The following is a 27533-nucleotide window of genomic DNA, read 5'->3' as shown; positions in this document are numbered from 1 at the left end:
TCCGTTCAGACTCTGCATCCGCCAGCCACTGACGTAGCCACAGTGCCCTGCATGCAGACAACACCATGGTAGAGGTTTGAGCATTTATAATGCCAATCCATTTGATTGTCTCACAGAGGAAACGGGCAGACACCTGGATATGCTGAATCAGCGTCACCATTTCAGCCAGGGACTTATACCCAGTGAGGCCTTCTTGACGGTTACTTGCCCAAGTATGTATGGCGTGAGACAACCAACATCCTGCAATAACAGGTCTTTGGGCGGTCCCTGCTGCAACAGAAATAGATTTCAAAGTTGTCTCTGGAACAGGAAGCACTATCTTTTCAGACAGGCGTGATACTGAAGCATAAACAGCAGAGGGAGTCTCCCAGATCTTCCGCCCCTCATGAGCAAAAGGAAAGGCGGCAACCAATTTATTTGTCACCTGGAATTTTTTGTCAGGAGCAGCCCATGGCTCCCTGAAAAGATCATCCAGTTCCTTTGAATTAGGAAATGTGACCAGCCACTTTTTTCTGTGCAGAGAAAAAGGATTGCTGAACATCAGCCTCCTTCCCAGGAATATGTAGGACATCCCTTATAGCAAGGATAAGTGACTCTACACCCTATGCAGGAGAGGAATAATTCACCTCAGAAGTTGATTCCAGCTTCTCCCCCTCTGGCACCTCCTCCTCGGATTCCGAGATGATGTCAGGAAACCCTCTTTTTAGGGTAAAGGATTTGATAGAGGAGATACATGTCTGCCTTCTGTCCTATCTTTAGTCAGAGTAGTCATAGACTGTTGTAACTGCTGCCTTTCCTGTCTAGCAGTAGTTATTTCATTGGACATGTTAGTCATCATAGTTTAAATCATCCAAGATGGTTCCTGCAATTCATCCCCAGAAGCCCCACTATCCTGTGAAGGCTGACTGCATTGCTCACACATGAGAGAATCTGCAGGGGAGGGAGAAAACTTGGTGTGACAAATATTACACAGAACTTTTTTCACCATGTTGACAGGGAACATTACACACATACACACACATACACAGAGACACAGGTACAAGCAAGCCTGGCCATACCTAACAATGCTGAAGTTAGAAGAGAGGCAATTTGTTGTATAGTGTGTGAGGATCCAATTATAAGGGTCCCACAGTAGGCTCTCCCCCTTAACTACATCACTGCACCAGTGTCTGGCCATGGAGTATCCTCTGGAGGAGCTGGCTGTCCTGCTGCAATGCTGAGAGTGCAGGAAATGGATCCAGGAAGCCACTGGTCCCGCTCTGAGGTAGCTCCGCCCCCTGTAATGGTGCTGGAGCTACATACTTATTTATACTGGCAAAGTCCCGAATTTTGTGTAAAAAGAGGTCCCATCAACTATTTACACTACCGCTGCCAATCTGCTTGGGGGGACTATTGTATCACCCCAGAGGGAGTCCCCTATGCCCGCCCCACATCCGCGCCGCACCAAGAACTGGGGGGACCCTGCTAGCGGGACCCCTGGCAACACTCACCACTCTTCTGTCTTCAGGCTCTGTTCTGGGGGTATGTTGCGTGCTGCGGGTGTGTGCACCTCCACGAGTCCGGTGACGGTCCCCCCCAGCATCCCTCGGTGCAGGTAGGCTTTTGCCCAACAGCCTACCTGAAAATAATAAACATTAGAAATAATGTAATAATCTCCTGAGGGCACATTTTTCTAAACTGGGCTGTGGGGGAGGGCATAGAGGGGAGGAGCCGGCACACCCTGTTGGAAGAAAATATAAAGTGCACCGGCTCCTTTGGACCCCATCTATACCCATCGTATTAAGGGGGTCATTCTGAGTTGATCGCTCGCTAGCTGCTTTTAGCAGCAGTGCAAACGCTAAGCCGCCGCCCTCTGGGAGTGTATCTTAGCTTAGCAGAAGTGCGAACAAAAGGATCGCAGCATTGCTACAAAAAAAGATTGTGCAGTTTCAGAGTAGCTCGAGACTTACTCCTAGCTAGTGATCACTTCAGTCTGTTTAGTTCCTGTTTTGACGTCACAAACACGCCCTGCGTTCGGCCAGCCACTCCCCCGTTTCCCCAGCCACTCCTGTGTTTTTACCTGGCACGCCTGCTTTTTTACACACACTCCCCGAAAACGGTCAGTTACCACCCAGAAACACCCACTTCCTGTCAATCACTGAACGATCAGCAGTGCGACTAAAAAGCGTTGCTAGACCTTGTGTAAAACTGCTTCGGCTTTTGTGAAAGTATGACGCGCGTGCGCAGTGCGCACCATACGCATGCGCAGAAGTGCAGATTTTTAGCCTGATCGCTGTGCTACGAACAACGGCAGCTAGCGATCAACTCGGAATGACACCCTAAGTGTCCCCAGTATCCCTTATGGATGATAGAATTTTTTTTTTTGTAAAGAAACATTACGTATACTTTTAGCTTCCAGTCCTGCAAAATAAATGTTCCCATTGCACAGGCACTATATTGGTTGAGTTTGATTGAACACAGGCAGAAAATACCTATAATGCTTCGACAAGATGTATCAAGAAATGCTATATTAGAAGTAGTACAATGTTAATATCAGGTAACTCTTTGTAATAGTATAAACATTTGCACATGAGATAATAATACAACATAGTAGCCGAGATAATAATACAACATAGTAGCCAATAAGCAGCGATGTAGCGATTATTCATCCAGCTTCTAAACACTTGCACATGAAATGATGGGATGTAGTTGCTTTACCGGCAGACGGGATCCCGGCGATCAGGATACCTATGCCGTAATCCTAAACGCTTACAATCCCAGCAGCCAGAATGCTGGCAAACAGGGGCTATTCCCACTCATGGGTGTACATAACACCCATAGAGTGGGGATAGAACCTGTGGTGACTGCAGCAAGCCACCAAGCCCGCAATGGGCTCCATTGCACTGTCATCGTCCCGTGCCGGCATTCTAGCGGTCGGGATCCTGTGGTCAGGATGCTGACCTTCGGGATCCCGACCGCCGGCATTACAGCTGCAACCCGAAACAATGATACATTTTATAAAACTCAAAGAGTTGTTATTCAGTGTTGTAGCAGAAAAGCATTTGTCCTGCTTGTAAGTGAAACATGTCATATCCAATGCTGTACCATGTTTAACAGTGCATGGTTAACTCAGGGAGATCATCCTTTTAAATAGGATTGTAGCAGGAAAGGTAGAAAAGCATACCTACAGTATGTGCCCAAAACAAAAATCTACAGTACTTTTGATCATGTGCTTTGTAGGCAGAGAATGATTGATGAGAGTTTCTATTCTAGTATGTTCAGTACATAGATTGACCCTATATTTGTCAGCTCAGAAGTGAGCTGATGAGAGTACAGAAAGTAAGATTTAGTCAGATAATTGATTAATGTAGGTGATTTAATATATAAATACAGGAATATATATATATATATATATATATATATATATACATATAATAATTAAGGTTGATTATACATTTAAACACTGACAGCAGTATTAGTTTGTATATCCTTGTAAATTACATATTGCGGGACAGGTATGAAAGGAAAATAAACTTTTCCTATTGTTTTAAATCCCCCTCAGTGCATGTGCTCAAAGAGCAGTGAATGCCCCATTGGGGATAGCCGTGATAGTACTCATGGACTTTTTTTAATAGTCTCTAGCTTCCATGTAATTGGGTAAGGTAGATGGAATCCCTTGGTGAGAGTGATCTCACTACCCGTACTGGGAGGATAGAGAATAGGAAAGTAGGAATATTAACTTATCCTTATAAATAAATGAATAAAATCGTCAGCTGGTGTCTGGTGTGGGGAACTCGCCAGAGCTCTGCTGGGACCAACATGCACGTTTCACCTGTAGGGGCTTGATCAATCTGACAATTTAATTCACTCATTTATTAAGGATACAGTAACATTCATACTAGCCCTCAGGCACCTGCAATTGATATGGATACTGAGAAGTGCATATTACTCTCTGGCCCTCATTCCGAGTTGTTCGCTCGGTAAAAATCTTCGCATCGCAGCGATTTTCCGCTTAATGCGCATGCGCAATGTTCGCACTGCGACTGCGCCAAGTAAATTTGCTATGCAGTTAGGAATTTTACTCACGGCTTTTTCATCGTTCTGGCGATCGTAATGTGATTGACAGGAAATGGGTGTTACTGGGCGGAAACAGGCCGTTTTATGGGCGTGTGGGAAAAAACGCTACCGTTTCCGGAAAAAACGCAGGAGTGGCCGGAGAAACGGAGGAGTGTCTGGGCGAACGCTGGGTGTGTTTGTGACGTCAAACCAGGAACGACAAGCACTGAACTGATCGCAGATGCCGAGTAAGTCTGAAGCTACTCAGAAACTGCTACGAGGTGTGTAATCGCAATATTGCGATTACTTCGTTCGCAATTTTATGATGCTAAGATTCACTCCCAGTAGGCGGCGGCTTAGCGTGAGCAACTCTGCTAAAATCACCTTGCGAGCGAACAACTCGGAATGACCCCCTCTGTACCGGTCTGCCTTAGTCACTGACCTGGAGAACTTAGTATTACTACTCTGAATGCAAAATGAGGAGTGAGTGTTAGATATGCCTAAGGACATAGCTGTAAATCTTTGTGTGGGCGTGCACAGAACAGATTTCTGTATTTTATGCTAAATAAATCTGTGTATGCCGAACTAAGAATTAGACCCATTGCTGTTGCTTAAAAGACACAGATTGGGATCTGGTCAGTATCCTGGCAGTCGAAATACTGATGCCGGAATACCAACTGCTTGACTAGGGACAAAAACCCGGCACCTGAATCCAAACCACCGGGATCTGAATGAGTTTGCTGGGCAGCAGGACAGGTAAGCTGCGGGAGGGGTGGGGGGTTAGGTTTAGGCTGAGGGGGAGGCTTAGGGTTATTCTGCAAGGAGGGGGGTTAAAATTAGGCTGCAAGGAGGGGAGGTTAGGTTTTGGCACCATCGGGAGAGTTAAGATTTGGCTGCGGGGGGGATGTTAGGGGGCATTGGGGAATACTTACCTTGCCCCTTCGGGGTTCTTACCATTGGAATGCCATGGTCAGCATTTTGACCGCCGGCACCTCAGCACGGGCATATCAATCCCAACCCCATAGATTAATAGTTTTTTGTAAAACTAAAAGGAAAATGGTAGTAAGAACATATTAACTGGTAATGCTATCGGATGTGGTGCAGTTGTAAAATGGTTCAGCCATATCATTCTGATTGTAATGGGCAAAACGCTGGTGAAAATGTGAAACTGGTGAGAAGCGCAGGTTAAGGCTTACTGAAAATTCACATTTTGTGAATATTACCTAATTATCAACCCTTTGTCAATCTCTATCAAGCACATTCAATTAATTGCTGGCTAATTATTTCATGGTGTGGAGAAAAGCTATTCAATGAAACAGCCATTTTCCTGTGCTCCAAATTGGGGATTACTGCATGGGGTACTGCATATGTAAGCTGTGAAATCAATAGGGTTTCTACACGTGTGAAACCCCAATGGTGCCATTATCTCACGGACTTCACCTCAATGTTCATGAAGCTGCAAGGAAAAGTACCTGATCAGGGATTCATGTGCAGTATAATCCCCGGTAGTTGAATTAATCCGGTTTGGCAATTAGCTGCTAATTGAATATCCCTGTAAGAATATTTTCTGTAAATGTAAAGTGTGGTATAGATGATCTACAGTACATATATCATGTCTACAGTCATATGGTCGACAGACACAAGGTTGACATGGACAAAAACTTGACAAAAAGGTCACTGGAAAACACTGGAAAAGGTTGACAGGTATAAAAGGTTGCAGGGTCAAAAGGTCGACATGCAACTGGTCGATACATTTTTTTTTGCATTTTTGGGGTTAGTGTGGATAGTTTTTCAATCTGGGACAACCATTTATGGAAACGCATTCACTCACCAAGCTTCGGGCATGGTGTCTTGCTCTGCTCCACTCACAAGGTTACTAAAGGTTATGATTTGTGATATGCAGGCACGACGTTACTCACTCAGCAAAGGGATACGATGCAGGGAGGCGCCAGACTGGAAAAGTGCTCTCCCTGCTCTACATCACTGATGCAGTGCCTGTCTTCCCTGCTACTGTCGGCTGCTGCGCCTGTCACACTGACAAGCAGTGGCGCCGGCTGCTTGAAGCCTTCTCCCCCCTCCCCTGTGACAGCAGCAGTGTTCTGCCGAAGGGGGGCGTAGCTACACTGTGCAGAGGGGGCGGGGCTACATGGGACCTAAGAGGGCGTAGCTACACAGGACCAGGAGCTGCTACAGATCCAGCCAGCCAGCCAGATCAGTAAGTGGATGGAAAGAGTGAGTGAGAGAAAGAAAGTGTATGTATGCGTATATTATGGGGGTTATTCAGAGATGGACATAGATCTTGCTTCCACATTTACTCACATGCTGGGGGCTGCCCTGCACAGGGCAAGGCTGCCCAGCATTTGAGTGGCTCCGCCCTGCAATACATTCGCAATTTAATTGCAGACGCATCAATTTGGGGTTGACTAATGCCTACGCAGCCTGCCTGTTTTTTTCTTGGAGTGGCTGCATGTGACGTCGACCCCGAAAATGTTCCAGACATGGACCGCACCCTCTAAATGCCATGTTGAAGCCCCCCATGGTGTCCCCCGCTGTCAATCACTTTGCAGCCGCATGGTGAAGGGTCGTACACATGTACTGTGGGCCAGTTCACGTGCGCATACCCTCTGGATGCAGCCACAATGTACAGATGTGCAGCTGCATCTGGGTCTGAATAGGATCCCATGTGTATAAGTGGCATCACTACTGGAGGCCTTATGAATAATCGGCGCCACTACTGGGGGAAATATGTACTATAGAAGCAGCACACCACTGGAGACATTATGTGTATAAGCGGCACCACTACTGGAGGCATTATGTATAAGTGGCACCACTACTGGAGGCTATATGTATAAGCGGCACCACTACTAGGGGCATTATGTTTAAAAGTAGAGCCACTACTGGGGACAATGTGATTAAGCAGTGCCACTCATGGTGGCGTTATGTTCAAGCAGCGCTACTACTGTGGACATTATGTATAAGGGGCAACACTGCTGGAGGTATTATGTGTTTAAGCAGCATTACTACTGGGAGCATTGTGTATAAGCGCCGTCACTACTGGGAGCATTATGTGTATAAGTGGTGTCACTACTGGGGGCTTTATGTATATGTATATGAGCACCTGCCACTATATCTGTCTGTTGTGAGAGGCAGAGAGGTTCCTGCATTAGGAGGAGGTGCGGGCCCTGACATGCCATATGGATCATTATGGGGTTGCTCCAAGGTAGGTAGCTCTTAGCTTAGATATATTCAAGTGAGGAGCCATTGTCATGTGGCTCCTTGCAGGTTAATCATAGACCCAGATTGGGGTAATGGAGGTGTGAGGTGTGGTGCCCCTGGACTGGCTGAGCTGGATAGCTTTAGTGTGGCATACCTTTACATTCTGTTAACACTTATCACTTACTAATTTCTTTAACACTATTTCTCCATTTTAATTACATCTCATTTTTGTATCACTTTCTTTATAGCTTCGGCTTCCTAACACTAATTTATTAACACTATAGTTTTCTCACCGGTATGCTGCCCTGGGCTTTCTGGCTTATGCTGGTTTTTTGGGGTGCCACACCCTGCACCTAGATATAGTGCTAGGGACCCCAAATATACAGAGAGGCCTTGACGCAGCTTTGGGGCTTATTCATACATTTGTGCAAATATATTCAGATCTCTGAATATTGTGTGGGATTTAAATCTGGTTACTGTTATCATTCAGGGTGCTGGGGCAAACAAAATGCCTTTTTTTCTGGCATTATGTATAAGCAGGGCCACTACTGGGGGTATTATGTACTGTATAAATGGGGCACTACTGGGGACATTATGTGTATAAGCGGTGCCACTACTGGAGGCATTATGTATAAGTAGCACCACTACTGGGGACAATATGATTAAGCAGTGCAACTCATGGTAGCATTATGTTCAAGCAGCGCTACTACTGTCGGCATTATGTATAAGGGGCAACACTGCTGGAGGTATTATGTGTTTAAGCAGCGTTACTACTGGGAGCATTGTGTATAAGCTGCGTCACTACTGGGAGCATTATGTGTATAAGTGGCGTCACTACTGGAGGCATTATGTATAAGCAGGGCCACTACTGGGAGCATTATGTACTGTAGAAGTGGGGCACTACTATGGACATTATGTGTATAAGCGGTGCCACTACTGGAGGCATTATGTATAATTGACGCCACTACTGGGGGCATTATGTTTAAAGTGGCGCCACTGCTGGAGGCATTATGTATAAGTGGCAGCACTACTGGGGACAATATGATTAAGCGGTGCCACTCATGGTGGCATTATGTTTAAGCAGCGCTACTACTGTGGGCATTATGTATAAGGGGCATTACTGCTGGAGGTATTATGTGTGTAAGCGGCGTTACTACTGGGAGCATTATGTGTGTAAGTGGCGTCACTACAGGGAACATTATGTATAAGTGGCACCACTACTGGGAGCATTATGTATAAGCGGCACCACTACTGGGAGCATTATATAAGCGTCACCACTACTGGGGTCATTATGTGTACAAGCGGCACCACTACTGGAGGCATTATGTATAAGTCGCTCCACTACTGCAGGCATTATGTATAAGCGGTGCCACTACTGGGGGCATTATGTGTATAAGCCACGCCACTACTGGGGGCATTGTGTGTATGAGTGGTACTACTATTTTTTTTTTTTTTTTTTTGAAAAATCGTTTTATTGGTTTTTACAAACATGAAAAAATAAGCAAATTGCAATAGATAGTAAGAGATATAGAGAAGAAAAATAGGAAGGAGGGTGCTAAGGATATACATCAATTGCAAGATGTTGGACAATCTTTCCAACAAACAATTATTATAAACAATTACAGACATCAAAAAACAGACATAGAAAGAGATAAAGAAGAGTGGATAGGGGTGGGAGTGGGTGAAGACAAAAAAAAAAACAGGGGGGGGGGTCGGCCAGTCGAGGTCATTTTCACCGATAAACTAAAGTAGAATTAGGAAAGCAATTACATTAGATAGTTGTCAGTGGCGGTTCAGCATTAAAGTGTAATGTCCAAGGTGTCCAAGTTTTGGTAAAAGAATCCGGAGAGTCATGAAGTGCAGCCGTAATGCGTTCCAGTTTGTATGTGAACCAAATGGCGTTAATAGTAGCAAGTAGAGTGGGAGGGGCTATGGACTTCCAATTTGATGCAATTTGGCATTTGGCTGTGTTCAATATGTGATTTATGAGGGTGCGTTGGTGACGTGAGGTGTCAGGGATGGGACGGGAGAGTAAGGAATATAGGGGTGAGTCAGGTATAGTTATATTCGTGACATCTGAAACCAATTTATGGATTTGCCGCCAATATTGGCGGATAGATGGACAGGACCACCAAACATGCAGCAGGGTTCTCGGTGCCCACACAATCTCCAACAATCAGCAGAGCAGGAGGGGTAAATAGATTGTAGTCTAGCAGGCCCCAAGTACCATCTGTAATACAATTTATAAGAATTTTCAGCTATGCGGACAGATATAGAACTCTTGGTAATTTCTTGTCTGATATCATCCCATTCCTCAACAGTTAAGGTTTCTCCCACGTCTCTCTCCCATGCCAATTCGTGACTTTCCTTGGGAGGGGCGTTGTGTGACAATAGTACCCGGTAGATGCGTGAAAGCAGTCCCTTAGTTGAATGGGGGCCTCGGCACCACGTTTCAAGAGGGGTCGCTATGATAGGGTGAGTGGGTTTAGTAAAAGTATTGTAGAAATGTCGTAATTGTAAGAACTGATAGAAAACTGAATGGGGGAGAGAGAAACGGGATTGTTAATCCGCAAAGGTCGGAAATGAGGAGAGAGGAGCTAGGTCCTGTAGAAAGAGAATGTTGTGTGCGGTCCAATATCGGAATGCAAGATGATTGTTGCCCGGGGGGAACTGTGCATTGTTCCATAAAGGAGCTAAATAAGGGTTGTGAGAACGGAGTCGATAGAAACGAGTACAAAGATCCCATATCGAGAGAGAAAAACGTATCGTTGGTAAAAGTAGAGTAGAGTTTGGACGGGAGCGGGGCGGACACCATAGTAAGGTTGAGGCCGAATACATATGCAATGAGTGCGCCTCAAGAAAAGTCCACGTTCTTTGTGCGGGTGGCGAGTGCCAAAGAACACAAGTGGCCAGGTGTGTGGCTCGATAGTAACGAATAATATCTGGCAAGCCGAGACCGCCCTCTGTACGGTGCTGCTGGAGTAGTCGCATTTTGACTCTAGGTTTTTTACCAGCCCAAATAAAGTTAGATAGGTCTCGTTGAAGATTTTTCAGTATTTTAATGGGAATGTGAATCGGGAGGGTTTGCCATAAGTACAATAATCGCGGCAGTAGGTTCATTTTAACCGCCGCGATGCGTCCAAACCAAGAAATAAACAATTTGTTCCAAGCAACCAGATCAGATTTTATTGAGGAAAGTAAGCATGGGAAGTTAGCTGCATATAGCGATGAGTAGGATTTGGTTAAGTAAATACCTAGATATTTGAGTTTAGTGCTTTGCCATTTAAAGGAATAAGAGGATTGTAAGAGGCGAAGATCTTGTTGAGAGTATATGTAGGTCGAGGACCTCTGTTTTTTCAGTATTGAGTTTATAATTAGAGAAGGAGCTATATGTCCGAATCTCCTCAAATAAGTGTTGTAGGGAGGAGCACGGGTCGGTCAGGGTTAAAATGACATCATCCACATACAAAGCAATTTTATACTCATGATTGTCCACTAAGATGCCTGAGATGTTAGAGTTCAGTCGAATTTTTGCCGCTAGTGGTTTCATCACCAGGGCAAAAAGCAGGGGAGAAAGTGGGCAGCCCTGTCGGGTACCATTTCTAATAGGCAGAGGCGGGGAGGAAAGACAGTTAACCAGAATAGAAGCCGAAGGATTGCGATAGAGCGAGGTGACAGCATTATGAAAAGCACCATGCAATCCTATAGTCTGCAGGGTTTGTTGTATAAAGGGCCAGGCCACCCTATCAAAGGCCTTTTCCGCATCGAGAGCCACCACCAGAGTCGGGAGGGATTCCTTATGAGAGAGATGTATGAGATCAATAAGACGCCGAGTATTGTCCGCTGCCTGACGATTGGGGATGAAACCTACTTGGTCCGGGTGAATTAATGCGGGAAGATAAGGAGCGAGCCGATTCGCAAGGATTTTGGCGAATAACTTCAGATCCGTGTTCAGTAATGAAATGGGTCTATAATTTTTCATATCTAGCGGATCCCGATCGGGCTTAGGGATAACAATAATATTGGCTCTGGTGATGGCTGCATTAAGGGAGCCCTCCTCCATTAGTGAGTTAAAGAGTGAGTGTAGCATAGGAAGAAGGGCGTGGGAATTTTTTTTATAATAGATAGCGGTGTAACCGTCTGGACCTGGGGCGGAAGAGCGGCGGAGATGCTTAATCGTAGCAAGAATTTCTTCGTAAGTGATAGGAGCATTGAGTATTTCAAGGTCTATCGTAGAGAGAGTCGGCAAATGACAGGAGAAAAGATACTGTTGAATAGCAGAGGTGTGGTGCGGAGCGGTTAAAGTATCAAAAGAAAGATTATAAAGGGAAGTATAGTAGTCTTGGAAGTGAGAGGCCATCAATTTAGGGTCACAGGTTGTGGATCCATCAGGGCATTTCAATGCCAGTATACGATTGAGTGCGCATTTCGCACGCAACCAACGGGCTAGTAGAGCATCCGCTTTGTCCGATTTTTCATAAAATTTCTGACGGATCCACAAGAGTGATTTAATCGTTTTTTTAGTAAGGATCTGCGACAACTGACCTTTCAGAGCAAGAATTTTTAGATAGAATTTGCGTTTGGGAAAGCGTTGGTGAAGAAGAGTTAACGAAGTCAGCTCAGCCTCAAGATCAGCGATCCGTTTAGCTTCTATCTTTCTCTGGGCAGACGTAAGATTGATGAGAAGGCCCCGTAGTGTAGTTTGTGTGCTTCCCATAATATAGCAGGCGAGATATCAGGAGAGTCATTCTCCGTAAGATATTGGTGAATCGCAGTATCGATTTGAGACACGTTAGAAGAGTTAAGAAGAAGTGACTCATTTAGGCGCCACGTGCGCGTAGCTGAAGGGGTGTAAGGGGTAGCTAAGTCAAGCGTTATCGCATAGTGGTCTGTCCATGTGGTCGGGATCACCTGGGCTCCCAGAAGGGTCTGAGTGGAGTTTTGATCTACAAAGATATAATCGATACGAGTATATAAGTCGTGTTGCGAGGAATAGTGAGTATAGCCCGTTGCTGAGGGATAAAGTGTTTTCCAGCTATCATATAGGTTGTGAGCTGTGATGCATGATTGTAAAAGATTAGATAGCTTCGCATGCATGGGCGTGATCTATCCGCATGGGGGTCAAGGGTAGCGTTACAATCACTGGCCACAATAACCCAGGTATTCGAGAACTTAGCGAGGTGTTCAGAGAACGTCTTAAAGAAGGAACCCTGCTGCATGTTTGGGGCGTAAATTGATGCCAAGGTAATAGGTGTTTGATTGAGGGAGCCAGAGAGGATGACAAACCTACCATGGGTGTCAAGGACCGTGTCTCGAACAACCAAGGGGAGGTCTCGGTGGATCAATATAGCAGTACAGTACCTCTACGTTTAGCTGTCATTGTAGAATAAAAGGCTTGGGGATAGCATTTAGAGCTTAAAGACGGGTGGGGAGCTGTGAAGTGGGTCTCCTGTAGGAAAACTATGTCCGCCTACTGTCGGGTGAAAAAGTGAAACGCCATGGACCGCTTAGTCGGAGAATTGAGGCCATTGACATTAATAGATAAAATCTTCAAAGTCATGGAGGATAAAAATCAGTAAGGCTCAGTAGGAAGAATAGTCCACGAAATGGCCGACCAAGGAAGACAAAAGAGGGGTTAACAAAACAGGAATATAAACGGGTAAAGGTGAACATGAAAATTAACTCAAGGGATAGACCTTTTCCTAAAAGCGGGTTTGGTCCATGAGGGAAAGGGTTGATGCCGTGTAGGCAGTCCCTTCGGAATGGGGGGTAGCGCCAGTAACAGTAAACAATAAGAAGGAGGAGGAACATAGGGAAAAAAGGAAAATGCATTCTGCGAGCCGGTGTAAGGGGCGTGAAAAACTAGATCAGAAAGGAAAGAAGAGCAAAACGAGAAGAGACAGTACAATTAACAGTTATACAAACAATAATATCACATCAAAATACCAGAGTAGTATAATGTAAGATCAGCTAACTTTTCTAGAGAAAAAAAAGAAAGAAACATCAGATTGGCGAAATTTGTAACATAAATGAAATAGGGGTATTTTATAATAAACATAGTATCCGGGGTGGGCATTGTACGCCTAGAAGCTCGAGTCATCCCTCAGAACAGAATAACAGATTAGCCTTACCAATTCAAGGCATGGAACTAACATAAGAGTGGGTTTACCCAGGGTCAACGTGTAGAAGTCCTCAGTAACACATAGTCCACTAAGCAACAAAAGTCAAACATATAGAACAATGTAATCTGAAGGGGGAAAAGTTAGCATATGGAAACAAACGTAGCAGCAAAAATATGGATATCAACTCAACTTCTCATTTCGTAGACCATTCGGGTGTAGGCGCCAGAGGCCTCTTAGAGGAGGTGGTGGCGAGTTGATTTCTAATCTCGTCAGGGAGAGAGTCAGAGATGCCAAGGGACCTGAGGAGGTCATATCCCTGAGTAGGGGTTTTAATCGAGTGGTGAGAGCCATCTTGGAGACATATAGTTGTACAGAGGGAAAAGGTAGCAGGTGCACTATCTCACACTAGCTCAACCTGTAGTAACCAGAGGCACTTAGCATATTCCTGGCCAGGGCTATGAGCTTACCCACCGCATCAAGGTAGCCTCTCATTGGGTAAGTCCCTAATACTAACTATAGGGGTTCAGATCTGGGGGGCAGGACACCCCAGAGCCACCCAGCCAGACAACCCCAGGGCATCGCAGGAGTGATAAAAAATATAGGGTTAAAGAGACATGTAGTTGGAATGGGAACCACCATTTGTACTTAATGGAGTGGTCACGGAGAACCTTGGTGATTGCAGTAAGGTCTCGAAGTTTCCGAAGTGTAGAGGGGGCCAAGTCCTGATAAATCTGAAGCTGAGTCCCAGAGTAAGCAACAGATTGGTGCTCACGAGCCGCCATCATGAACCTCTCCTTCGTTTTGTAGTAGTGGAACCATAGTATAACATCTCGAGGGGGTTGAGTGGGGGGAGGACGTGGGCGCAACGCTTTGTGCGCTCTATCTAGAAGATAAAGATCTTTAGGAATCTCAGGAATCAGGGTCAACTGTAGACCATCTAGGAAGCCCGGGAGGCCCTCCATAGTAACACTTTCCGGTATGTTACGGAGACGGACATTATTCCGACGGTTCCGGTTGTCCTTATCTTCCAAATGGTCCCCATGGTGATCCAACTCTGCGCGAATCTCAGTCAACTCCTGTTCGACCACTGTTTGATACTGGCAGACTTCATCTAGTTTACGTTCCAGAGAGTCAGTACGGGTGCCTAAATCAGCAAGTTCAGTTCGAAATTCGGCAAGAACCGATCTCATTTCCGTCTGGATAGTCTTGGTGACGATAGCAACAATATCTTGAGTCGTGAGACTAGCTTTTGGAGATGGGGCATCGTCGGTATCTGAGAGGGGGTCAACGTTGGGGGAGTTACGAGGAGTAGCGCCTGCTTTCTCCCATGCACGGAGTATACGTGATGGTTAGCAGCAGAGAATGTCAGCTCGGTGGAACACTGGGCTCAAACTTGAGAGGGCTAAAAGATGGCTCCCAGAGGTCCTATGGCTAGCGCATGGAATAGCCCCTAATAAACACTATGAGGCCGCAGAATGATTTAGCATAATGCAAGCATTAGGAGTGTGTCACATAGTAAGGTATGATCCAGGAGAACGGAGTGAGGTGTAGATTCTCCGTAGAACTAGCGGGGCAGCAGTAGCTGATTTTCGAGAACAGCCCGCTCACTCAGTCACGGACCAGCCAGCAACCGGGTGGCGTATATAAGATCCCACACGGCCCACTTCCGGGCCTGATTTGTGAATGACCGGGAGGGGTAATAAAGAGGGCGCTCGTTCCCAGATTGATCAGGGTGCTGAAAAATATAGAATTGGGAGAGCACATATGAGTACTGAGTCAGGGCCCAGGGGGGGGGGGGGCGCACAAAGCACCTGGAGGTTCCCGGACAACCAGGTGATGACAAATGGTCGTCTACAGGGAACAAAAACTCAGGTCTGTGCGCCGGAGATCCGGGGCTGAGCAGCGCTTCACTCACCCGGATCACTGAGGTATGCAGCAGGGGACCAGGAACAGGCAGGCGGCTGGCGGCAGAGATGATCCCGGAAGCTCAGCGGTCCGTGCGGCTTCAGACGAGGAGAGGCTGTAGGGAGCCGCGGCAGCGATCAGCGTCCCAGCTCTCAAAGGGACTCGTCAGGCAAGGCAGGGGGGGCCGTCACCCGATCTCCGGTCACCGAGGAGTAGTGACCGCTTAGTAGGTACCCGGCACCCAGACCCTCCAGGGGCCGAAGGGCGGAAGGGGGTGCAGGAGGTGTGTAAAGGCCGGCACAGCAGAGAAGGGGCTCACTGGAGGTGTCCTGAAGTCGAAATCCCGATCTCGGATGTCCGGCCCGGGCTGCCCCCAAACTTTAGGTCCTGGCTTCACGATGGGGGGAGGGCCGCAATCAGCAGGAGCGCTTAAAAGCACTCCCCGACTCCGCAGGTCCCCCACAGCGGCACTTGCACAACAAGAGGGATCGAGGGGGATATCCTGGAGCGCCCAGGGAGGGAGGAAGTGGGAATAATAGGTAAGGTAATACAGTATCTCCTGGAGCTTCAGAAAAACACGTCCTCTATCTTTAGTGGTTAGGCCACTCCCCGAGTGGTACTACTATTGGGGGCATTATGTGTATAAGCGATGCTACTTCTGTGGACAGTATATGTATAAGCGGCGCTACTACTCTGGGCATTAGGTATAAGGGGCGTTTCTGCTGGGGGCATTATGTGTATGAGTCACACTACTTCTGAGGACATTATCTGTATGTGACGCTTCTTATGTGGACAGTATGTGTATAAGTGGCACTAATACTGGGGACATTATGTATACAAGTGGCACTACTACTAGGGACATTATGTATATAAGTGGCACTACTACTGGGAGCATTAGGTCTATAAGCAGCACTAGTACGTGCGGTGTAATGTGAATAAGATTGTGCTACTGTGTGGCGTAATTTGAAATGGGGGTTCTATTGTGTGACCATGCCTCTTCCTTGTGAGACCACTCCGCTTTTTTGACGTATGCCGAAGTGTGGGAGGGTGCAAATTTTTAGTTTGCAGGGGGCAGCCAAACACGCTAGCACTGGCCCTGGTGATAGGGATAGTCAAGAAAGGAAAAAGCCCCAAAACATGAAAAACCCTCAAATGAACCTTTTCAAACTGTTGACCTATTCCAGTGTCGACTTTTCATATGTCAACCTTTTGTCCATGTGGACCTTTTGCCTGTTGAATATATGGGGTCCGCTTAATTTATGTCAACCTATAGTCCAGATTCTGTAAATGTAGATGTAGTAATCAGTACCATAATAAAGTAAAACTCTACACTAAGGGGCACATTTACTAATTATTGAGTTGTAGACCCGATAATTATAATTTCTTACACCACTATTAGCTGCAATAAATTATAAAGCCCTCAGATAATTAATCATCCATAGGGACAGGGGTTTCAAAAGGAGCCCATCTCAGCAATGTAATTTTGCTTCTCCTTCAGGAGCTGGGGGCGTTCTACACATGTGCAGTATGCTGACCATGCATTTACAGTGGCCACTGTGGGAGGGGTCCAGAGACATCCCTCTCCTGGTGATTTCAGCAGAATGTAGACCATAAGCTACAGCGGCTAACGCCGTCTTCAGATAGCATTGTCTGACAGCTTTCCAGCCCCCAGAGAAATCTATGGGACCTGCAGCTGCTGTCGGAAAGGGAGGGGCTGTGGCAGATATTCAGCGCGCATCGCTAGCAATATAGGGCCTAATTCAGACCTGATTGCTAGCAATCGATTTTTGCACTGCTGCGATCAGATAGTCGCCGCCTACAGGGGGAGTGTATTTTAGCTGTGCAAGTGTGCGAACGCATGTGTAGCAGAGCTGTACAAACAGATTTTGTGCAGTCTCTACGCAGCCCAGGACTTACTCAGCTGCTGCGATCCCATCAGCCTGTCCGGGACCCTCCCTGCGAATGCATGGATACGCCTGCGTTTTTCCAGACACTCCCTAAAAACGGTCTGTTGACACCCACAAACGCCTTCTTCTTGTCAACCTCCTTGCGAACACCCGTGCGAACGGATCCATCGCACAAACCCATCGCTGATCGGTGATCCGCTTTGTACCCGTGCGACGCGCCTGCGCATTGCGGTACTTATGCAGTGTGGACCTGATTGCCCACTGTGAGAAAACGCACAGCAGCGATCAGGTCTGAATTACCCCTTAATGCGTACACACTGGCCGATAAATCAAATTTGCCGCAATGAATGGTCGTTTTCAGCAAATTAATTTAAAAAGGCTAGTAAGTACCCAGCTTTACGCCTAATAACTACTGCTGTAGTTCCATGCATTATACTGGCATTTTCAACTTACTTTCTTTATTATATTTTAAACAATAGTGCAGAACCATGGGGGTCATTCCGAGTTGTTCGCTCGCAAGCTGCTTTTAGCAGCTTTGCACACGCTAAGCCGCCGCCTACTGTGAGTGAATCTTAGCTTATCAAAATTGCGAACGAAAGATTAGCAGAATTGCGAATAGACACTTCTTAGCAGTTTCTGAGTAGCTCCAGACTTACTCGGCATCTGCGATCAGTTCAGTCAGTTTCGTTCCTGGTTTGACGTCACAAACACACCCAGCGTTCGCCCAGACACTCCTCTGTTTCTACAGCCACTCCCGCGTTTTTCCCAGAAACGGTAGCGTTTTTTCGCACACACCCATAAAACGGCCAGTTTCCGCCCAGAAACACCCACTTCCTGTCAATCACATTACGATCACCAGAACGAAGAAAAAACCTCGTAATGCCGTGAGTAAAAAACCTAACTGCATAGCAAATTTACTTGGCGCAGTCGCACTGCGGACATTGCGCATGCGCATTAGCGACTAATCGCTCCGTTGCGAAAAAAAAATAACGAGCGAACAACTCGGAATGACCCCCCAGGTTAGTATCCTCTTGCAGGCAATTCCTTTGTCACAACTGTTATCAGTTCATGCTGAAAGCTGTTCAGACATTTAGCAATACCCCTGATTCCTTTTACATATAGTATATACTGGAGTGAGGTCTATGTAAAACTGAATTATATTAAAAGTATTTTCATGTTTGAAATTCTAGTTTTTTTTGTTCAATCACAGATCTATTCAAAACATTTGTGTTCACAGGAATATTTCTGAATTACTCAACCACTGCTGCAATTACTCTGTTCCTTTGATTATTCCCCTGGCATCATTAACTGACCAACCTAAATGGTCTTTCGATGAAAACCAAACACTAAAACAAAAGCATAGGACAAGTAGCTATAAAATCTGGCTATAATACAATTTAATTATTTTAGTAATGCTTGACATGCAATTCAAGCTCTATAATTATTTTTGGAGTGTTCAATGAATGCTACCAACAGCTAGAACTAGTGAAATGTCAGGAGGGAGGCAATGACTCACACTCTATTTGTGTCTTCATATTACTCACTCTAGCAATTTCTACAGACTTTTAGACAACTCAAAAGACAAATCATTAAAACAAATTATAGGGCTAAATGTTAATAAATATATGTTGGTAAACAGTGCTACATTTGCTGGATTCCATATGAACAGGAGAATCATCAAAACAGAAAGTCCTACATTATGTATGGATATATTCCCAATAAAATACAGTGGTGATGGGCAAAAGAAGACCATAGGGCGCATGCAGATGTTTGAAACTTCAACTGCGGCCCCTAGCTCCTTCCAGTTTCCTTGTCATATTTGTTATATCTTGTAACCATTGGTGTTTCTACAATGGATGCAATGTGTGCAGAGTTTTTTTAAACATACCTTTCTGGAGTACCGCGTTGGAGCTGCAGTGGCGGTAAAAAAATGGCCGGCAAAATGGCCACCGCACATGCCATGTTTCCGGAGACCTGCGCAGTAGGCACAATGCCAGGGTCTACTGCACCGTGAAGATGAGGGGGCCCAGCTGGAGTCTGCACACGGGCCCCCTCCTTTCTTAAAATTCCCCTGCTTGTAACACTTGTTTAAAATAGCTGTTGATATGTTATTACAGATAGGTGTTCCATAATTTGTTAATTATATTCAGTCAGTTTATTACCGGTTGAGTCTAACATATCCAAAATTCAGAAATACGGAATATTCTAAAATACAGAATTTTTTGAGCGAGACTGAGATAGTGACACCTTTGCTTTCTGCTAGTTCAATGTACACAAACTTTATTTCATGCATAAAATGATTACAAATATTATATAAAATTACCAACAAGCTATGTTTACAAGTTGTATATGAAACATAAATGCGTTCTGTGTTTAGTCTTGGGTCTCATCCCCAAGATATCTCATGGTATGCAAATATTCCAAAACTCTGAGAAATCCGATATCCAAAATACATCTAGGGTGTCATTCTGACCTGATCACATGCTGCTGTTCATCGCAGCGCAGCGATCAGGTCAGAAGTGCACATGCGCCGGCATGTACACTTCTGACCTGATCGCTGCGCTACGATGAACAGCAGCCTGCGCATGGCTGACAGCCAACGGCTGTCGTTGCCTAGCGATCCCCTCTGCCTGATTGACAGGCAGAGGCATTCGCTGGGCGGGAGCGGCGGACCGTGCGGGGCAGCGGGCCGCAGCGGCTGCATGATGTCACACGCAGCCGCTGAGACCCGGGCAGCGACGAGTAGCTCCTGGCCAGCATGCAAAAGCTGCGCTGGCCGTGAGCTGCTCCTGAAGTGCAAAAGCATCGCCACTGTGTAATGCTTTTGTACTTCTGCATGTCAGTGTGACTGATCGTAGCTGTGATAAATTTAGCACAGCTACAATCAACTCTAAATCACCCCCTCGTCCCAAGCATTTTGGATTTGGGAGACTCAACCTGCACTGAGTATAAGGGAACAGTGCAGCTCATTTAACATTTAGAGGGCCACACATTTGGTCCTTAAGTGAATCAGGTTACCTACAGTATCACTGTTATACAGCAAGTTAGAGCTTGTTTATGGAAAGAATTAGCTGTCCCAAATTAGTTTTTGTATATTCCAAGTACACATACTTGTCCGGGAGGGACACAATGCTCTGCTTCTGGACTTTTCTCTTAATTTACGATTGCCGGCACCTGTGTTGAACAGGTTAATGGATAAGAAAGGTGTTTCAGCACAGGTGCTGGCAATCATAAATTAGGAGGAAAGTCCAGGAGCAGAACATTCTGTCCCTCCTGGAGAGGGTCATGTTGGGATGTATGATGTACAGTATATGTACTGTATTATTGTGCACTGTGCCCTATTATTGTGTACTCAGTTTACACTTAAAACTATGGGCCTAGGTGCCAATTCAGTAAGGATAGCAAATTCTGCTAATCAGCAGAATTTGCTATCCTTTTGCACGCATGCTGGGGGCCGCCCAGCATGCTGACCGACGCCTCCTCCCCTACTACAAGCAGAAATTGAAATCGCCTCGCAATTTCTGCTTGTCAGCAGAAACTAAGGTTGACTCCTGCAGGCGCAGCTTAGCTGCGACCGCAGGAGTCCCAGCACCATCTTACCTGTCACGGCTGCGTGTGACGTCATGTGGCCGCGACCCCTATGCGCCCCCGTCCGTGCCGCACAGCCCACAGTTCGGGTTTCCCCACCCCCGCAACGCTCCGTTTCCTACCTGAAACGGAGCACTGCCGCCCCCTCCCACCCCGTGGCCGCCTCTGGCTGATTGAAAGGCAGAGGCAACCGCATTTTCTATGGCCCCCCGCAGAAAATGTGGACGCATGCGCAGTAGGGCCCGCTGCGCATGCGCCCGCGGCACACCCACAAAAATTCCAGGTGGATCACGATTTGCGATCCGACCTGAATTAGCCCCCTAATTCTAAGTTGAACGCAGCAGCACGTTTGTTAGCAGTTGGTAAAAACCATGTGCACTGCAGGGGAGGCAGATATAACATTTGCAGAGAGAGTTAGATTTGGGTGGGTTATTTTGTTTCTATGCAGGATAAATACTGGCTGCTTTATTTTTACACTGCAATTTGGATTTCAATTTGAACACACCCCACCCAAATCTATCTCTCTCTGCACATGTTATATCTGCCCCCCTGCAGTGCACATGGTTTTGCCCAACTGATAACAATTTTGCTTCTGCGATCAACTCTGAATTATCCCCTATGTTAAGCATCTATGGTTGTCAGTGGGTTTGCAATTTACACAGCTGCTTTGTAAGGAAAAATATATATGTAAAACAGGATGTAGACAACATCCCGGTGCTCAGCATGCCGATGGTCAAAATCCCGGCAGCAGAATCGCAACACTCTAATCCTGACAGTAAATATTAGGGTTAAGGTAAGGTTTATGGTTAGGCACAAGGGGGAGAGTTAGGTTGTGTGAGGGGATGGTTAGGCTGCTGGAAGGGAAGGTTATGGTTAGGCACTAGGGGGAGGGTTAGGCTGTGGGAGGTGATGGTTAGGGTTAGGCTGCGGGAGGGAAAGGTTAGGGCTAGGCTGCGGGATGGGAAGGTTAGGGTTAGGCTGTAGGAGGGATAGGATAGGGTTAGGCTGCAGGAGGGGAAGGTCAGGGCTAGGCTGCGGGAGGAGATGGTTAGAGGTAGGCTGTGGGAGGGGATGGTTAAGATTAGGCTGCAGGAGGGGTGGGTTAGTGTTAGGATTAATGTTACAATATTTACCAAAACCTGTTGGGATTCTGCTGCCGGGATTCTGACTGTCAGCATGCTGAGCACCTGTACCCAACCCATGTAGAACAAGCAAGACAGATATATGTGGAACACATTAGGAACATTTCTAAAAACTGGTGTCCTGGTAACAAAGAAAGGCCAAATTGTGGCATAAAAATAAGAAAATCATATTGATAGCATTAGAATACATAATTTCTTTAAGTTTTCCAATGCTCCACGTTACATAAATGACCCAAAATATATACAAAAGGATGCAACCTGTAACATAGTAACTTATTTTATAAGTAAATTAATCATTTCAGACCAGAAAAAGACTGAGCAGTTATCTTTTAGACTAATTTAAAATATGCAACTTATATCCAAAGTACAGTATACACCCTTATGTTTGTTCCATGCCAGGTGTATATTTCGTGATACAAAGTATTATGAAACGTTCTGTTTTTTTCTTATATTGTGGAGGTGCATATTACCACATTGCCAATGTAGTGTGTCATATCTATCTATCTATCTATCTATCTATCTATCTATCTATCTATCTATCTATCTATCTATCTATCTGTCTGTCTGTCTGTCTGTCTGTCTGTCTGTCTGTCTGTCTATCTATCTATCTATCTATCTATCTATCTATCTATCTATCTATCTATCTATCTTCCTGTGACCTTTATAGTGTATGATAATACAAATGATGAGTACTGTATATATTAGTATTTATTGCTTACCTTCTGTGAGTCTGCCTGTCTGCTCAGCACCTCCACCTGGTAGAACCTTGGCAATGTAAGCTCCAATCTCTCCATAATTTCCAGGAATCTCTTTTCCACCAACAACCCTTATTCCAAATCCATTTCCTGTTTGATCAACACAGAAACTAGTTTGTATTTTGATACCAGAAGGAATAATAATTAAAAAAAGCCTGCATTCGACATATTGAATTGCTGGATTGCTCTTTTATAAAATTATTTTAAACTTATCCAGGTATTTCAATTGGTATGCTGTTTTGCTTGTGTGTTTGGCCACCCTTGAGAAGTGAAAGATGGTGGAAATTAAGCAATTGATCTGGGCCAACCAAAATAAACAAACAAACAAAAAATTGACACAAAGTAACATAGTGCACCCTACTGTCCTGTACTTTACCTTCCCTAACTGGATAAAATGACACAAGTAGGTGTCACTTGTTTATTTAGCAAATAATAAGATACCATTCTTGCCAACATGTAGTACTTGGTATTAGGGAGATCAGAGAGTGTAAAGGTTTAGGCGGGTGATGCAGGGGGCGTGGTGTAATGAATTGTGTCATCGCAGACTCTGCAGCCACTGATCAGCGGGTTATGGAGCCATGGTAATATACAGTAATTCAGCCATGTCATCAATATACTAGACCACCAACTTCCCTGGAGAAGTTGGCGGGATTCGGTAAGTTTGCCTACTCTCGGAAGTTCATAAGAGCTGCCCAAAATTCATGAGCCTCTGTGACTTTCCTGGAGAGTAGGCAAGTCTGTTGAAGAGACAGATGGAAAAGACACCAGATGTATCATCTTCTATAAATTATGGGACTTTCATATTATCAGACATTAGGATGAAAATGAAATAAAACCGCGCCTCTCTCTCTCCCTGCTTCCGCACGGCGCCTAGCAACGCCGGGACGCCGTGCGCACGATAGCCGCTGGGTCCCTGGCAACGCTAGGACGCCGTGCGTGCAGGGCCGCCGGGTCCATGGCAACGGGGACGCCACAGGTGGACCGCGTTCCCCGTTGCCATTAGATTACTCACCTGTTCTCCCCTGGTCGTGCAGCAGGGCAGCTGCACGACATTTATCAATTAGGCTCTGTACTGCCATTGGTGGGTTCCCTGTTATATGCCTCCTCAGTGTCTCACACAAACGCCGGTGATAGCTTCCTGTATGCTGTTCCTGCCTTGTAGAAGTTTGTTCCTGGTCAGCTGCATCTGGTCGATCCTGCTCCCTGCCCACTTGTATTCTGAAGTTCTGAAGCCGGTCCTGGGAATCCTTCTGGTCCTTGTGAACCTGTTACTGTCATCTGGGGTTCTCGCCCGGTTTCATGAGTAGCGGCTTCTGCCGCGTGTTGCGGCCTAGGCTGCTTAGTATTTGTGTTTCTTTGAGTTGGTGCTTTTGCGGAGGTTTCCGCTTTCACTGTCCTCCCCGGAACTCGGCGGTGCCGTGTGGGGGAATGGACAGTGGTATCCTTTGTAGTTCTTTTCCTTTCCGTGCCGCACATACGTTTAGTTTTCAGGTAGTTAGTAGCCCCTAGCTTGGTTGTTTCAGTTAGAGGTCCCCTTGTTATTACCCTGTCTCACTTCACACTTTGTCTCTCTTTAAGACCTGGGGGCATCGGAGTTGGGCAGACCTAATCCGCCCTTCAAACGCGGCTGCCGTGGGCCCAAGAAACCATAGTCGTTCAGGCGTGAATTGACAACACGGGTAAGACAACGGAGGTAGGGTGCTAGGGGCTATTTCCATTCCATTTCCCTATCCCAGCATCACGTCCTGGTGCTCTGGACTCACTGCATAAGATCTCCCCTGTCCTGAGCATCAGGATCGTAACATTATCACCGGCCCACAAAAAGGGGTATAAATTCTTTTTCCTTTGTATTGGTGGGCCTAGAAATTCGGCCTCATGAATCCGGCAGTTTTAGGGCCAAATCCCAGTCAGCTTTTGGTCAACCAGATTTAGGAATTAACTCAGGTGGTTCAGGACCTTACTCTTCGGGTGAGATCGCAGGAAGATCTTTTGCGAGCCTCCCCGAGTATGGTTCAAGAACCAAAAATGCATTTACCTGACCGTTTTTCGGGTAACCGAAAAGATTTCTTTAATTTTAAGGAAGCTTGTAAGCTTTATTTTCGTTTAAGGCCCCGTTCCTCTGGGACTGAGTCTCAACGGGTCGGGATTGTGATGTCTTTACTCCAAGGTGATCCACAGACCTGGGCTTTTGGGCTAAGAGCGGATGATGCTGCCTTGTTATCAGTAGACGCCTTTTTTAAATCCTTAGGCCTTTTATATGACGACCCAGATAGAGAAACATCTGCTGAGAGCCACCTGCGTGCCATTAAGCAAGGTAAAAATCCTGCAGAGGCGTATTGTACCGAGTTTCGCCGTTGGTCAAACGACAGTGGCTGGAATGACCCGGCCCTGCGCAGTCAGTTTCGCCTCGGTTTGTCTGAAGTTATTAAAGACAGTCTCCTTCAGTATCCCGCTCCTGAGACTCTAGACAAACTCATGGAGCTCGCTATTAAAATTGATTGTCATCTCCGAGAGCGGAGGGCTGAAAGAGGAACAACTTTTAGGCCTAGTCCATGTGTGTATACTTTCCCTGAGGACGTCGAGGAGCCCATGCAAATGGGTCTCTCCCGGCTGTCCCCAGAGGAAAGAACCAGAAGGTTAAATTCTGGTCTTTGTTTGTATTGTGGTGGCAAGGGACATATCGCACGTGGTTGCCCGAATAAACTGGGAAACGCTCTGACCAAGTGAATTGTGAGGGGGTTCACTTGGGTCTGCAGTTAATCTCCTCTAATGATTCTTTATTAGTTCCTGTAAAGATTTCCTTTGGTAGCCTCAGTTCGTTGGTGTCGGCCTTCGTCGACAGTGGAGCTGCAGGAAATTTTATGGATTTAGGTTGGGCTAAGGCTTTAGGCGTTCCGCAGATACCTTTGGATAAACGTATCACCATGCACGGCTTGGATGGTGGTCCGCTTTCCAATGGGGTAATTACTCACCGCACCCCCCCAGTACAACTGACAGTGGGGGCCCTACATTCAGAAAAAATAGAATTTTACCTTACACATTGTCCGGCAGTTCCAGTAGTTTTGGATCATCCCTGGCTTGCCTTTCATAATCCCACCATAGATTGGCGGTCTGGGGAGATTTCCCAATGGGGTCCCTTTTGTGTAAAGGAGTGTATTTCCCATCCAGTCCAGGTTGCGGCAGTTACCCCAGAACTTATTCCTTTGGAATATCAGGATTTTGCTGATGTTTTCTCCAAGGGTAATGCGGACATTCTGCCTCCCCATCGGTCCTATGATTGCGCTATTGATTTAATCCCAGGTGCCACTTTACCTAAAGGGAGATTATATGCCCTGTCTGGGCCGGAAACCACGGCTATGGATAATTATTTTCAGGAGAGCCTGAAAAAAGGCTTCATTAGGCCCTCGAAATCTCCTTTGAGTGCAGGGTTCTTTTTTGTTGAAAAAAGACCGTGTATTGATTTTCGGGCTCAGAATAAAATTTCTGTTAAAAACACCTACCCCTTGCCCTTGATTTCGGTACTGTTTGATCAGTTACGCTCTGCCGTTATCTTCTCTAAGATCGATCTTAGAGGAGTTTATAATCTCATCCGAATAAGATCTGGGGATGAGTGGAAGACGGCTTTCAGCACACAGTCGGGTCATTATGAATACTTGGTGATGCCGTTTGGGCTGTCAAATGCTCCTGCAGTATTTCAAGACCTCATTAATGATGTTCTTCGTGACTTTCTAGGGAAGTTCGTAGTCGTTTACTTAGACGACATTTTGATTTACTCTGATTCTATGGAACAACATATTTCCCATGTGCGACTGGTCCTTCAAAAACTACGGGAGAATCATTTATACGCTAAACTGGAGAAATGTGATTTCCACATCACAGAAGTGTCCTTCTTGGGGTATATTATTTCTCCCCAGGGGTTTTTCATGGAACCGAAAAAACTCCAGGCCATCCTTAAATGGGCGCAACCCACAAATTTAAAAGCAATTCAGCGCTTTTTAGGGTATGCAAATTATTATAGGCGTTTCATTCATACCTTTTCTGATTTGGTCGCTCCTATAGTAGCATTGACTAAAAAAGGAGCGGACCCTTCCAATTGGTCGCCTGAAGCTGAGTCTGCCTTTCTGGCCTTGAAGCAGGCCTTTGTCTTGGCTCCTGTTCTCAGGCACCCTAACCCGGAGCTCCCCTTTATAGTCGAGGTAGATGCCTCAGAGGTTGGAGTGGGGGCTATCCTTTCTCAGGAAGATCCGGAGTCTCAGGAATTACACCCTTGTGCCTTCATGTCCAGGAAATTCTCCTCCGCAGAATCCAACTATGATGTTGGTAATCGAGAATTGCTGGCAGTTAAATGGGCTTTCGAGGAGTGGAGGCATTGGCTGGAGGGAGCTAGGCATACCATTACAATGTTTACTGACCATAAGAACCTGCAGTATATTGAGTCAGCTAAACGGCTTAATGCTCGGCAGGCACGTTGGGCATTGTTTTTTACTCGTTTCAGGTTTATTATCACCTTCAGGCCCGGTTCAAAGAATATGAAAGCTGATGCCCTGTCACGTTGTTTTCTTCCGGTTCACAATAACCATCCTGCTACTACCCCCATAGTTCCATCATCTGTCATCCGGGCAGGCCTCACACAGGATTTATTTACTCAGTTAGTCCAGCTTCAACGGCAGGCTCCCAAACTTACTCCTGCTGATCGTCTCTTCGTCCCTGAATTTCTGAGAGGCACTGTTTTAGCTGAGTTTCATGACAACAAAGTCTCTGGTCATCCAGGTATCACTAAGACCTTGGAGTTAGTCTCTCGCTCGGTGTGGTGGCCTAATCTTTCTAAAGATGTAAGGGAATTTGTCCATTCCTGTCAGGTTT

General features: G+C 45.9%; 1 protein-coding gene across 3 annotated transcripts in view; it reads right to left on the bottom strand.

Moving 5' to 3' along the window:
• The window catches only part of PCLO (piccolo presynaptic cytomatrix protein), a 447385-nt gene that overhangs the window by 83195 nt on the left and 336657 nt on the right, over positions 1 to 27533 (bottom strand). For all 3 annotated transcript variants that reach the window (XM_063926936.1, XM_063926938.1, XM_063926937.1), the window contains one exon: positions 22635 to 22760. In XM_063926936.1, coding sequence (XP_063783006.1) covers positions 22635 to 22760 — 126 coding nt within the window. The remainder of the gene's footprint in view (positions 1 to 22634; positions 22761 to 27533) is intronic.

This window comes from Pseudophryne corroboree, chromosome 6, assembly GCF_028390025.1.
Source record: "Pseudophryne corroboree isolate aPseCor3 chromosome 6, aPseCor3.hap2, whole genome shotgun sequence".
NCBI classification, from domain to species: Eukaryota; Metazoa; Chordata; class Amphibia; order Anura; family Myobatrachidae; genus Pseudophryne; species Pseudophryne corroboree.
This window is presented reverse-complemented; position numbering and strand designations above follow the sequence as displayed.